The 14363-nt window shown below is 43.8% G+C and overlaps 1 protein-coding gene across 1 annotated transcript in view; it reads left to right on the forward strand.

Annotated features, from left to right (window-relative positions):
• Positions 1-14363, forward strand: part of DNAH9 (dynein axonemal heavy chain 9) — a 280642-nt gene that overhangs the window by 195920 nt on the left and 70359 nt on the right. The window contains exons 49-50 of the mRNA XM_043903869.1: positions 516-776; positions 12178-12603. Coding sequence (XP_043759804.1) covers positions 516-776; positions 12178-12603 — 687 coding nt within the window. The remainder of the gene's footprint in view (positions 1-515; positions 777-12177; positions 12604-14363) is intronic.

Raw genomic sequence — 14363 nt, forward strand, 5'->3', positions numbered from 1 at the left:
GGTCTCCTGGGTAGGTTGCTGCAGGTTCTAGATCAGAGTTCTGCTTTTATGGTCCAGCCACTGTCTGTTCATATATTCCGTCTTTCAGGATACCCAGTGGACACTCACTTTTTATAGTTTGCTAAATCCTCAGTGCACTCCAAACTGGCCAAATTCAGTTAAAGAATAACTGTTGCTTAGTAAAGCCCTACTATGTGTGAAGTGTTATGTTAGGCCCATGAGGTTTTTATAAGACACAGACACCGATGTCAGTGAGAAGTCACCTATGTCATTTGGGCATCAAGGAGAAAGAAAGTTCATGGCATCTGTTGCTTAGAATCTTCCACCACATTTGCTGCAGAGGAGAGAGGAAGAGGGTGGCCAGGGTTACTTTTCTTTCCCAGGTCAGGGAGCTTGATCCCAGCTGAGAGCTCAGCTTTGCGCCTTTGCATCAGGAGCTGGCCTTCTTCCCTGCCCTGCAGGGTCAGACCCCACCATGGTCCCGTCAAAAAAAACCTGCCGCTTCTCTGTTGCAGGTGGATGAGCTAAAAGCCAAGCTGGCCACCCAGGAAGTGGAGCTAAGGCAGAAGAATGAAGATGCCGACAAGCTGATTCAGGTGGTGGGCGTGGAGACGGACAAGGTGAGCAGAGAGAAAGCCATCGCCGACGAGGAGGAGCGGAAGGTGGCCCTCATCATGCTGGAGGTGCAGCAGAAGCAGAAGGACTGTGAGGAAGACCTGGCCAAGGCAGAACCGGCGCTCACGGCAGCCCAGGAGGCCCTCAACACCCTCAACAAGGTAGGAGGAACGTGTGCGTGCCTGCTCATCCCTCCGGGGAGGAGCAGCCTCTCCTCCAACCCAAAGGCAGCCCACCACCCTGGTGTTCTGAGGGACATAGGGGCACAGTCCAGAGGGCTCGGCTGGGACCAGCTGTCACTGGTTTATTCATTGAGCAAGCAGACATTTATATACGCTGAATATATGTCAGGATGCACGGGCTACCAGTGAAATCCGAGAGATGTGAGTCCCAAACTTATCGGGACAGGAGGGGCTAACTGTCCAGCCTCCTTGCTTCACTGATGAGAAAGCCAGGGCCCAGAGTCACAGACCCCAATGTCAGAGCCAGACTTGAACTCACATCTTCAAAATGCAGGCCCGGAGACCTTCTGACTATGCAGTCCATGGTCACTTTACTTCTTCTGTGCTATAGGACACATAGGCCTCTTAAGGGCTTCCCTGGTGGCTCAGGTGGTTAAGAATCTGCCTGCAACACAGGAGACCTGGGTCCAAACCTTGGGTCGAAGCTTCCCAGGTGGTGCTAGTGGTAAAGAACACTCCCCAGTGTGGGACACATGAGACTTGAGTTTGATCCCTGGATTGGGAAGATCTCCTGGGCATGCCAACTCACTCCAGTATTCTTACCTGGAGAATCCCAGGGACAGATGAGCCTGGCAGGCTACGGTCCATGGGGTAGCACAGAGTCGGACTTGACTAAAGCGACTTAGCACACACATGCATGCAGGCCTCTTAGGGCCCTATGAAAATGTTTAAGATATGAGACTAAAGTAAAATGTTGTCTCCAAAGTAAGAGAAAAAAATCTACAAAATCAAACTTGGCAAGTACTCAGTTGTCGACAGCATGTAACTGTGTGTCAACTAAATTCAGCTCATACACATGACCTTTTAGTGGAACAAGCATGACTCTTGAGATGTGTTCATTGGGAGTTTTACTTTGGTTCCCTTTAAAGATACTCTGTGTGTTGGGAGGTGCCTGTGGTTAGTACTTCTTCCTTTTATAGTTTTCACAATTAACTTTCTTTCCCATTTGGATGACCATGGCTGAGAGACTGAGGGAGGAAGATGGAAAGCAGGACAGACAGACTTGGGTCATCAGGAGTTGGCATCACAGAGGAAAGCTGATGTTTACTTGGGAGCTCAGGTCATCTCTTTGCAGACCCTCCGCTGGTTCCTCTTTCTGCTGAGAATCTAGCTACTCACTTACCCCTTCACAGGGGCCATTTGATCAAGGTCTCAGACAGCCCATGGCAGGTGGGCCATGCCAGCAGCTCGCCTCTGCTCCACAGGCGACACTTATGCCTCCTTCTTCCAGATGGACTCCGAGAGTGTTGGTCACCCATGTAGGAAACGCCCCCCAAGTTCCACCACCAGGGGACTAGCCTGCCATTCGCATCCTGTAGATTTCTGTAAGTTAGACCCCCAGTCCGGTGTCACTCAAGTTGCATTTAAGCTCTCTGAGTGGTCTCCTTAAAGCCCTCCTCTCTCTAGACTTGATGTGAAGGGACACATGCCCCACCCCCCACCATCCTCCCTTAAAGGCAGAGTGGATGGAACTCAGCAGCCTATCTCACTGAAGGCACTGAAGTGTGAGTGGTTCGGTCATGTCCAACTCTCTGCGACCCCATGGACTGTAGCCCACCAGGCTCCTCTGTCCTTGGGATTTCCCAGACAAGAGTACTGGAATGGGTTGCCATTTCCCTCTCCAGGGGATCTTCCCAACACAGGGATGGAACTCGAGTCTCCTGCATTGACCGGCACACTCTTCACCCCTGAGTCAGCAGGGAAGCCCTAGCTGCAACATTGAGTACTCTTAACTGCAGCTTGTGGGATCTAGGCCCCGGACCAGAAACCAAACCCGGGTCCCCTGCTTTGGGAGTGTGGAGTCTTAGCCGCTGGACCACCAAGAAAGTCCCTTTGAAGCTTTCTTTTATGGGTTCTATGTAGTCAATGCACACATCGCCTTGGAAGGTAGCATTTCTTGGCTTAGAGCCTCAGCACATCTGAGACTAAGCTGAGGATGCTGGACAATCCTGTGATGTATAGTTATGTATCAATTGTATTTAATGTGAGATATGAGTGCATTATTATGTGTTTTTTATGATGTGTGGTGGGAGGTCCCTAAAAGGAAGGACCTGTAAAAGCCTTAAGTGGGCCTCTACCTCACCTCCATAGAAAACGCAAGATTTCTCCAGGAAAATTTTGGGAATTGTGGATAGACTGGGGAGTGGAGGTATAGCCCAATTATGCCACCACTTCTCAGCCTGAAAGCTTTTCTCTCTTCTTAAAGCTGGAGGAAAATTTCACTGGAGGTGAATTGCTTTACAATGTTGTGTTGGTTTTTGCTATACAACAATGCAAATCAGTCATAATTTTACACACACACACACACACACACACACACACACACACACACACACACACACACACACACACATCCCTCTTGGTCTCCCTCCTCTGACCCCACCCCACCCCTCTAGGCCATCGCAGCACCAAGCTGAGCTCCCTGTGCTACACGGCTGCTTCCTGCTAGCTATCTATTTTACACATGGTAGCGTATATATTGGAGAAGGAAACGGCAGCCCACTCCAGTGTTCTTGCCTGCAGAATCCCAGGGACGGGGGAGCCTGGTGAGCTGCCGTCTATGGGGTCGCACAGAGTCAGACACGACTGAAGCGACTTAGCAGCAGCAGCAGTGTATATATGTCCCTGCTACTCTCCCAATCTGTCCCACCCTCTCCTTCCCCGCTGTGTTCACAGGTCCATTCTCTGCGTCTCCATTCCTTCCCTGCAAGTAGGTTCATCAGTACTATTTTTCTAGATTCCATATATATACATTAATATATGGTATTTGTTTTTCTCTTCCTGACTTCACTCTGTATAATAGGCTCTAGGTTTGTCCACCTCAGTTCAACTGACTCAAACTTGTTCCCTTTTATTCCATCTGAACTTTTCCATACAGCCAGGCCAGGGTCTCCCTGACCCCTCATAGCAGCATCATTTCAACTGCGAGGACTTTAATCAGACAGTGCTACAGTAGCCATCTAGGATCATCACTCTGTCTAAACAACACCCATATTGCAAAATCAAACTTACTTTCAAGAGCAACCTCTCCCTTTCCTGTCTTCCAGAGCACAAAAGAGAGACTGCTTTATTTATGCACCCTTTTGTAGTGTTCAGTGATCACTTCTTGCCAAAAAGATGAAAGATCTTTTGACACAGAGATTATATTTTCTAAGATGAGCTGAGTCCAAGTTCTGGCTGGACTATTCACAGTGTGTGACCCTAGGAATGACTTTATGTTCTCTGAACCTTTGTTTCCTCACCTGTAAAGTGGAGGTGGTAGTAATATGGTCCGCATCAGGCTGTGAAGGACAGGGAAACCTGGCGTGCTGCAGTCCATGGGGTCGCAAAGAGTCGGACATGACTGAGCCACTGAGCGACAGCAATAGGTTGTTACAAGGATTCAATTAGATAAGGCATGAAAAGCATCCATAGCTAACAGATGGCAGTCAATCAGTTTGTTGTTGTCGATGTCTTTATAACAGGGTTATCTTTTCGGTTTCCACAGGCTGGAAACGGTGAAAACCTATGAATACTCTTGGTTAATTTTATGGCTGATTAGTTAGGTGACCTTTGCTGGTAGAAATAAACACATAGAGGTGTAACTCATGGAAGTGATGGGATCGGATTCTGAAAAAAAGCACTGGATTTGAGGTCTAGATATCTCTGCCACGAAGGAAGTGAAACTCATTTTCCTAAAGGAATGAAGTTTTCTTGATAATTTAATTTATGTGTTTTTGTCCATGCTGGGTCTTCATTTATTCTCAGGCTACTCTAGCTGTGGTGGGCAGGTTTCTCAGCTGCGGTGGCTTCTCTTGTTGCGGAGCACAGGCTCTAGGGCAGGCAGACTCAGTCGTTGTGGTTCCTGGGCTCTAGAGCACAGGCTCAATTGTTGGGGCTCATGGGCTTAGCTGCTCCCCGACATGTGGGATATTCCCGGATTAGAGATTGAACCCCTGTCTCCTGCATTGACAGGTGGATTCCTTACCACTGCCCCACCAGCAAAGCCCATGAAAATCATTTTTAATGAATGCCTACCATGTACGGTAGCTCAATGGTAAAGAATCCGCCTGCCAATGCAGGAGATGAGGATTCTATCCCTGGGTCAGGAAGATCCCCTGGAGGAGAAAATGGCAACTTGCTCCACTATTCTTGCCTGGAAAATCCCATGGGCAGAAGAGCCTGGCCAGCTGCAGTCTGTGGGGTCACAAAGAGTTGGACACAACTTAGCGACTAAACAACAGCTACTGTGTGCCAGAGAACATGATGGGTACTGTCTTCAAACTAGCGTGGCGTCTCACGCACCAGTCACTGAACTTCTTCATCCCTCACAATGACATATAATGGTTCTTAGCCTCACGTGTAGAATGTAACGATTCGATATATACAAATATATTGTGAAGTGATCACCACACTAAGTCTGGTTAGCATGTATCACCATGCATAGTTGCAATTTTTTTCTTGTATTTTGTTTTTCTTCTTCTTTTAAGATTTACTCTCTTAGCAACTTTCAAATATACCACATAGTTAGCTATACACTACATCCCCAGGACTTATTTATTTTAAACCTGGAAATTTGTACCTTTTGAACCACATTCACCCATTTCTCCCAGCCCCCACCCCCTGCTCAAAGAAGTAGAATGGATCAGATTGTACCACACAGAACAGGGGAGATGTTTCTTCATGAACACAAGGACCCCTTGAGTATCCTCAAATTTTTTTGCATCCTCAGGACTCTGGTATTTAAGGACTGCATTCCTATTTTCTCATCATTTTCAAAGTTAACAATGAATCTTTAGTTAATACATAAAGAACACCTGTAAATCAGAGCATAGTAGTAAGTCTCTGTACATTTTAAGTCTCTGCTTTGGCAGTATTATTTCACTTTTATAGCTAAACTGAAGCAAATCCGGTATAGCTTTCCCTGCCCTAGTTGAAGAATGGTTTTGCTTACAATTTCATGGCTCTTTTTTTTTCTCCTTGCAGAGTTACTTGAAATTTTCTATTTATTTCCTATGCATTTTATCCAGTAAACTTATTTTTTATTATACAAATAACATAAAATGGCGTTTTTATCATTACAGTAATTCAAAGAGTATAGAATGTACAGGATGAAACATAAAGTCACCCTTCTTTGCACTCCACCCCCAGCCCTCTCCTAAAACAGCAAGCTTGAACTATATCTCATCCAGCAATTTTTCTGTGTATTTATTTCTGTGCAAATACACATATGAAATACACCAGGGCTTCGCTGGTGGCTCAGACAGTAAAGAATTCACCTGTGATGCAGGAGACCCAAGTTCAATCCCTGGGTTGGGAAGATCCCCTGGAGAAGGGAATGGCAACCCTCTCCAGTATTCTTGCCTGGAGAATCCCATGGACAGAGGAACCTGGTGGGCTACAGTCCAGTGGGTCACAAAGAGTCGGACACAACTGAGGGACTAACACCTCGGGCTTCCCTGGAGGCTCAGACTGCAGTGCAGGAGATTTGTATTTAAAACATGACATATTTTATATGCACTGCATTATATGTTTATACACATATAAAATATATCATATTTTAAATACAAATAGATAATGACAACTTACTCTTCCTCATGAAACAAGACTGTGTCACGCCAATACGTACATTGAAACCATATTTATTTAATGCTTTGTAGTATTCCAGGCTATAATGTACTCTAGATCTTTTAGCTATTTACTCTTGAGTGTGTAATTAGTTTCTTTTTCTCTAATACAAATATTCTTATGCATATATCTTTACTCCATATGTTCAAATATTTCTCTGGGTCAAATAAGAAATACAATTGTTTGAGAGAACAACATGGCAGGTTGAATCATACCTCCTCCACCCCTCAAAATACCCACGTCCTAACCTCTGGAACCTGTGGATTTTACTTCATATGGTGACTCTGTAGGTGTGATTAAATCAAGGTTCTCAAAGTGGGGAGATGACTCTGGATTATCCAGTGAAAGTGAGAGTGTTAGTCACTCAGTCATGTCCAACTCTTTTTGACCTCATGGACTGTAGCCCACCAGCCTCTTCTGTCCATGCAATTCTAGAGGCAAGAATACTGGAGTGGGTTGCCATTCCTTTCTCCAGGGGATCTTCCCCATTCAGGGATCAAACCCAGGTCTCCTGCATTGCAGGCAGATTCTTAACCATCTGAGCCACCGGAGAAGCCCCAGCTGGGTCCTAAATGTCATCACAAGGATCCAAAGAAGAGGGAGACAGGAAGGTCGGAAGGAGGAGGTATGATGGTGGGAGCAGAGCGGGTACACAGCTCATTTGATGTGGGACCTTGAGCCAAGGAGTGAGGCTGGCTCTAGAAACTGGGTACAGAAAGGCTCAGACTCTCTGCTCCAGCCTCCACAAAGAACCAGCCTCTCCAACATCTTCAGCTTAGGAATCCTGCCTCCAGAATAGGAAGATTGTACGTTCACGTTGAGTCACTGTGTTTATGATAATTTCTTACAGAAGCAATGCGTGTGCTCAGTCACTTCAGTCACATCCGACTCTTTGCAACCCCAGGGACTGTAGCCCGCCAGGCTCCTCTGTCCATGGGAGTCTCCAGGCAAGAATACGGGGGTGGGTTGCCATGCCCTCTTCCACGGGATCTTCCTAACCCAGAGATCAAGCCCCTGTCTCTTATGTCCCTTGGATTGGCAGGTGGGTTCTTTGCCACTAGCGCCACCTGGGAAGCCCCACAGAAGCATTAGGAAACTCTAATAATAATTCTCTTTTTTATATAAATAATGCTCAATTTCTATCCAAAATAGCTTCTCTTGTTTATAGTTGTAAGCTCTGCTTCCCCCCACATCCTTGCCAGTCTTAAGTATTTTCAATCATTCTAATTTTTCTCATTAAGAACACAAAGATTTTTTCATTTAAAAAATTTGTGAATAGTTTGATTCTAATATTTAGATTACTTCCTTCATTATTTGCTCAGATTCTTTGTCCGTTTTCTGATGAGATAATTTCCCTTTTCTTTATTGATTTATAGGGTTTTTAAGATAAATTTTTACTATATATCTTGTTATATATGTTGTAAATATTTTCTTCCTGTCCTTTGACTTATAACTTAATATTAACAAGTTATATAAAAGGTATATTTTATAATTAAATGATTTTGAGAATTCTAGGGTTACAGAGTTTAACAGACTTCTTTCCTACTTTTTAAGTAGAACTTTTAAAAAAAGGACTTTTTAAGACCTTTATTATATGATAAGCTTGATACTAGAAGTGATAGAGATAGCACAAGAAAATAAAACCTCAGATTATACAAATTTATGAATAATGATTTAAGATATCCATACAAAATCCTGATAAATCAAGCCTAGCAATTTATTCAAACAACAGTATGCTACCAAGCAAAGTGGTTATGTAGGGCCACTCCTGTGAACATACCCAGCTGTAGATTTAAGAAGAATAGTTTTGGGGGACTTCCTTGTGGTCCAGTGGTTAAGACCACCTTCCAATGCAGGGAGTGTGGGTTCGATCCCTGGTCTGGGAGCTAAGATCCCAAAAGCCTTGAAGCCAAAAAACCAAAACATAAAACAGGAGCAATATTGTAACAAATTCAGTAAAGACTTTAAAAATGGTCCACACAAAAAAAAATCTTTAAAAAAAAAAGGCAAAAAATTCTGCAGTTAGAGAAATGTTAAAAATGATACCTAACACAATTCAACATCCATTCCTATTAAAACTCTCAGTATAGTAAGAACAAAAGGATATTTGGGTAATTTGCTAACACATAGCAATCAATCCCAGTCCAAGAATGAAACATCCCGTCTAATGGTCGAGCATTACCCGAATTCCCATTAGCAAAAAAAAAGCACAATAATGACCCCCTTTGCTTCTATTATAAAACAATTGCCCTAAAGTTTCTAGCCAATGCAGTGATAAATGAAAAATGGTAATCGTGCAAATGTTGTAAAGTAGCAGACTAATGTGTTATTATTCATAGATGTCATAAAAATATAATAAAACAAATAAAAGGGGAGGGTTAAGGGCCCATGACAAAATTTAATAGCTTTCCTAATATCAACAGTATCCAGTTAGAAAATATAATATTTTCAAGATAGCAACCAAAACTCTCGGTACAAGTAAACATAAATAAATTTATTGAAACTATGTGAAGAAAACTGCACATCTTTGTTGAGTAGTGTAAAATAAGATATGAATAGGGAAATAGATGTACCAAGTTTGTGTAAGGCAAGATTAATATTTTAAGGATGTCACTATTCCTCAAATATGTTATACATTAAATCCAAGCCTAATTTGACTCTGATTTGGGGCTTATTTATTTCTAATTTCATTAAAAGTTCATGTCATTTAAGCAGCTATTAAAAATTTAATAACCTAAATACTTAACAATATGGAGTTGGCTAAATTATGGCTCATCTAAATGAGAGAAAATTGCACATACTATATTTAATATCATATTTTGCAAAAATAATTCCTAACATGAAAGAGTTTAAGATACAATTTTCAGTGAAAGCAGATCCAAAAAATAGTGTAAACAGTGATTGATATATGTATATGTATGTACATATATGTATGCATGTGTGTGTGTTAAGTCGCTTCAGTGGTGTCTGACTCTTTGTGAACCTATGGACTATAGCCCACCAGGCTGCCCTGTCATGGGATTTGCCAGGCAAGGATACTGGAGTGGGTTGCCATTTCCTCCTCCAAGGGATCTTCCCAGTCCAGGGATCGAACTCGCGTCTCTTATGTCTCCTGCATTGGCAGGTGGATTCTTTACTACCAGTGCCACCTGGGAAGCCTACGTATATGTATTTGTGTGCATAAATGAACGAGCCAGACATATACCACATTCATATATATTCACACAATATTCGCTCATTATCTTTTTTTCTGTGCCTCTTTGTTAGTTTGTTAAGCATATATCATTAAACGTACCAGGACAGTGTTTATCTCTGGGTGGTAAAATGAGTGAGTCTGGTTTTCATCTTCATCTCTGCTAAATATTTCACAGTAAATATGTATTATTTTACTAGGAGGACTGAATAATGTAATCTTGTAAACCAGTGAACAATAAGAAAGAAACTGTAAAAGAAGTAGAAAAGTTACTATAAGGTCACATCATCTTAATACATATGAAAGACCCTTCTAACCATAAAAGCGAAAGATGATAGCATGATGTCATCTGGAAAAGGATTACTCAGTTTGGCTATAGGAAAACTAAATTTCTACCTGTCACAGAATATCTTAAACAAATTTTTTAAACTAAAAAGAGAGTATCCTCATATATGTGTGTGTGTGTGTGTGTGTGTGTGTGTGAAGAGCTCTTATAAATCGTGCTGGAACTGGCATTTGTGTCTGTCCTCTCCCCACTCATTTACTCTCTGCCCTTCCCCCTCCTGAAACAGCAGGTTCTCTAAGGTTTCCTCCCAAAACCCCCTCCCTGGCCAAACTGATACCATCACTCTTCAAGAATCCACTAGCCTACTAGCCCTTATTTTTGCTTTTTTTCAGAGCGCTTCTCACTCTCTAATATACCAAAGATTGACTCTTTTGTGTCCGTCCCCCCCATCTGCATGAGCAAAAGGACTGACCTTTTATTTACCACTGCATCCCCCCTTTGCCAAATGAACGACTGTGCAGACACATTTATCCACTCAGCAGAGAATCCCTGACTGCACTCCATGCCAGACACTGTTCTGGGTGCCCATGATGCCTCTGTTTGCCTTCATAGAGACAAAGATTCTGTCTCTGTGAAGATTCTGTTTAGCACTGGGCAGGGGCGAGAGACAATGAGCATCACGAAAAAGCACTGTATGCAGTGTGTGTGCGTGTGTGTGTATACATGTATGTATACATTTATATTTAGATGTTCGAAAAACTAAGAGCATGGCACCCAGCCTATCATCACTTCATGGCAAATAGATGGGGAAAAAATGGAAACAGTGATAGACTTTATTTTCTTGGGCTCCAAAATCACTGTGGATGGTGACTGCAGCCATGAAATCAAAAGACACTTGCTCCTGTGTTCTGCCATAAGAGAAGCTACCACAATGAGAAGCCTGCACACCACAGCTAGAGAAAAACCCATGTAGCAACAAAGGCCCAGCATATCCCCAAATTATATATATATACGTAATTTTTTTTTAAAGTGAGAAGGAATTACATTGAAATATTAACAATGATGTATCTAGGTTATAGAATTCAATTTCATCTTTATCCACTTTTATCTTTTCTTAATTCAGTACATTGCACATACATGCTCAACTTAAATTGTATTAAAATTGTGGGGGTTTTGTTTCTGACTGTATTTTCCCTCTTTGTCCTCTTTGGCTCAGGGGAGACCACTAGGACAGGTACCCAAGCCCACCTGCCACACCTGTGCTGTCCTTCATTCCTGTCCCTGACAAGACTGTCGTGACCCAAAGTGCAAACAGTGGCACGAATAAACAGAGCATCTTCCTAGGCGCTTCCATTAGGTGCTAGAAATAATCCCCCTCCTGTTTTGACTTCCCAGCCTGAGAACACCCCCAAATTAATTTGGCACAAGGATCTAATCTTTGAAATCAAGATTTTCCCCTGTTAACAAAATCAGCTTTGAAATCAAGTGCTTTTGAGATCACATGTTCCTCACTGTCGGTCACAACAAACCTTAAATCAACTTTATATGCATTTCTGACCAAATTTCACCTGCAGATGTACTGCTCCCAACCTACAGATGAAAACACTAAAGCCTGAGAAGTTCGAGTGGCCTTTCAAGGTCAAGCCTTTCAGTCCTATCTTTCTAGAGCAAGTGAAACTTGTCGCAAAGCTCCAACCCATGTCTAGGCAGAGGCAGTAAGAGCACACGCTGTGCCTGGCTTTCTGTCTGCGTTATTTCTTGGCAGAAGACGCCTCTTTGCTATCGGGACGGTCAGCTGTAGTTAGAACAGGCTCATGGAACAAAGCAGTTTAATTAAAGAAAAAAAAAATAGTTGGGTTACATGCTATTCTCTTCAATCCAAGATGGAAATTAATTTACAATAACCTTATCTTTTATTCATGGCACGCTGCCTGTTTCAGAGCATGTTGGCATCCTTATACATTTCAGTCAAATGTGAAGTAATTGTGTGTTTCTGATGGGCTGTAGGTCAAAGTGCTGACAGAACCTCTGAGTCTCAACTAGTCACTCGGAGCATTCTGGACCTGCTGGGGAGTTCTCGGTTCCCTTCTGATGAGTCATGATATTTAAAATTCTGAGGGCAGCTAAAGGCTTCAAAACGGCCCTCTCAGATGGCTCCAAGCCAGGCTCCATGAGTGGTCGATGACAAAGAGAACGCATGCATTTTCCTCTAACAACGTGCCTCTCTCTTGCAGACCAATCTGACCGAGCTGAAGTCCTTCGGTTCCCCGCCGCCGGCGGTGAGCAATGTCAGCGCAGCGGTGATGGTGCTCATAGCTCCCAGGGGCAAGGTGCCCAAGGACCGCAGCTGGAAGGCCGCCAAGGTCACCATGGCCAAGGTGGATGGTTTCCTGGACTCCCTCATCCACTTTGACAAGGAGAACATTCACGAGAACTGTCTCAAGGCCATCAGGCCATATCTGCAGGACCCCGAGTTCAATCCGGAGTTTGTGGCCACCAAGTCCTACGCGGCTGCAGGCCTCTGCTCTTGGGTCATAAACATCGTGAAGTTCCACGAGGTGTTCTGTGACGTGGAACCCAAGCGCCAGGCGCTGAGCAAGGCCACCTCGGACCTCACTGCTGCCCAGGAAAAGCTGGCGGCCGTTAAAGCCAAGATCGCTGTAAGTGGCCCCCACCTGAGGCAAACAGCCCTCTCCCTCAGGCCCCAGCGCCTCTAGACCTGACTTTTAAAGAAAACCAAATTGTTATGTAAAATCTAATTTTTCAATAGAGGAAACTTTTAAATTTTCTTTCTCAAATACCGTGGAGTCCAAACAAGACAGATCCACTGGGCCATGGGTTTAAGCTTTGGTCCTAAAAGGTTTTTTTCCATTTCCTCCAAGGAAAGAAAAGATGACAGATGGATACGTATAATAGATGAACGGTATTATCCATGGAACCAGCTGCTATCTTAGTAGCTACAAGTGAATCTAATATTTTTGCACATCTGATAGTTAAGAACAAAAGGTCAAACAAGGGAGATTCTTTAGCTTATTTTATTGAAGTACAGTTGATTTACAATGTTGTGTTATTTTCTGCTATACAGAAAAGTGATTCAATTACACACACATACACACACATATATATTCTTTCCCATTATGGTTTGTCACAGGATATTGACTATGGTTCCCTGTGCTGTACCGTAGGACCTTATTGTTTATCCATCCTAATAGTTAATATTGATAGTTAACTGATAGTTAATATCCTGATAGTTTGCATCTGCTAATCCCAAACTCCCAATCCATCCCTCCCCCCCACCTCTTCCCCCTTGGCAACCACAAGCCTGTTCTCTGTGAGTCTGTTTTGTAGATAAGTTCAAAAATGGGAGATCCTTTTTCCTCTTTGAGACATATTTTTTCACCACCTTTCCCCACCTTGTGTATCAGGGGCTTCCATTCTGGCCACTGTCCGCCCCCTCACTCTCACTGGTGTGGACATGTGGGTCTGTGGGACATCCCGCAGACTGCACTGTCTAATGGAAGTCTGTGAGAGCACCTAGCGTGTTGTGGTATGGGGTGGGGGGGGGTCCCTTGGCAATAAATATATAATTATTAGCCTCTTATTGATATTTTTATTGTATGTCCCTCACCCAGGATTGGGGGATGGAAGTGACCTTGGATTCACCCCTATTTAAGAGATTCCCCTTGAACTTCACCTTTGCCATTAAAATGACATATGTGCCCATTCAGTCTTGTCCAACTCTTTGCAACCCCATGGACTGTAGCCTGCTAGGCTCCTCTGCCCATGGGATGCTCCAGGCAAGAATACTGGAGTAGGTTGCCATTTTCTTCTCCAGGGGATCTTCCCGAGCTAGGAATTGAACCTGCATCTCCTGCATCGGCAAGCAGATTCTTTAACACTGCGCCACCTGGGAAGCCATTACAATGGGTATCGCCAATGTGAGAGGTGGAAATCAGAATCCTGCAGAATTACACGGCAGCTAAAACCCCATCGGCAGACCTTCCAATCCACGCTGCGCCGTTCACCAATGGGTGACATATAGAAAGGGCTTTCAAGTGCCCAGACTTCAGTTTCCTGACATAAAATGGACACAGTAATAGCCTCCACTTTGTGAGTTTGCCGTGAGGATCAAAGGAGAGAAGCAGGTAGAGCAGAAGCCCAGAGCCCAGCCCACAGGAACACAGGGAGCTGCCGCCGCCACCAGGGCTCCCGTGACCTCTGACCCCTGCATGACCTCCACCTGCTCCTCCATCGGCTGCACGTGTCATCAGGTCTGTGTCCAAGCCCTGGTCACCACAGTCAAGCTCAAGCCGAAACTTTCCCTGGATCTTTCATTTCTACGTGTGCATTCTAGGCAGATAAGATTCTTACTGCACATTTTTTGTGATGATAAAAAGGGTTTTACAAATTATGAAAAGCA

Source organism: Cervus elaphus, chromosome 5 (genome assembly GCF_910594005.1).
Source record: "Cervus elaphus chromosome 5, mCerEla1.1, whole genome shotgun sequence".
Lineage (NCBI taxonomy): Eukaryota > Metazoa > Chordata > Mammalia > Artiodactyla > Cervidae > Cervus > Cervus elaphus.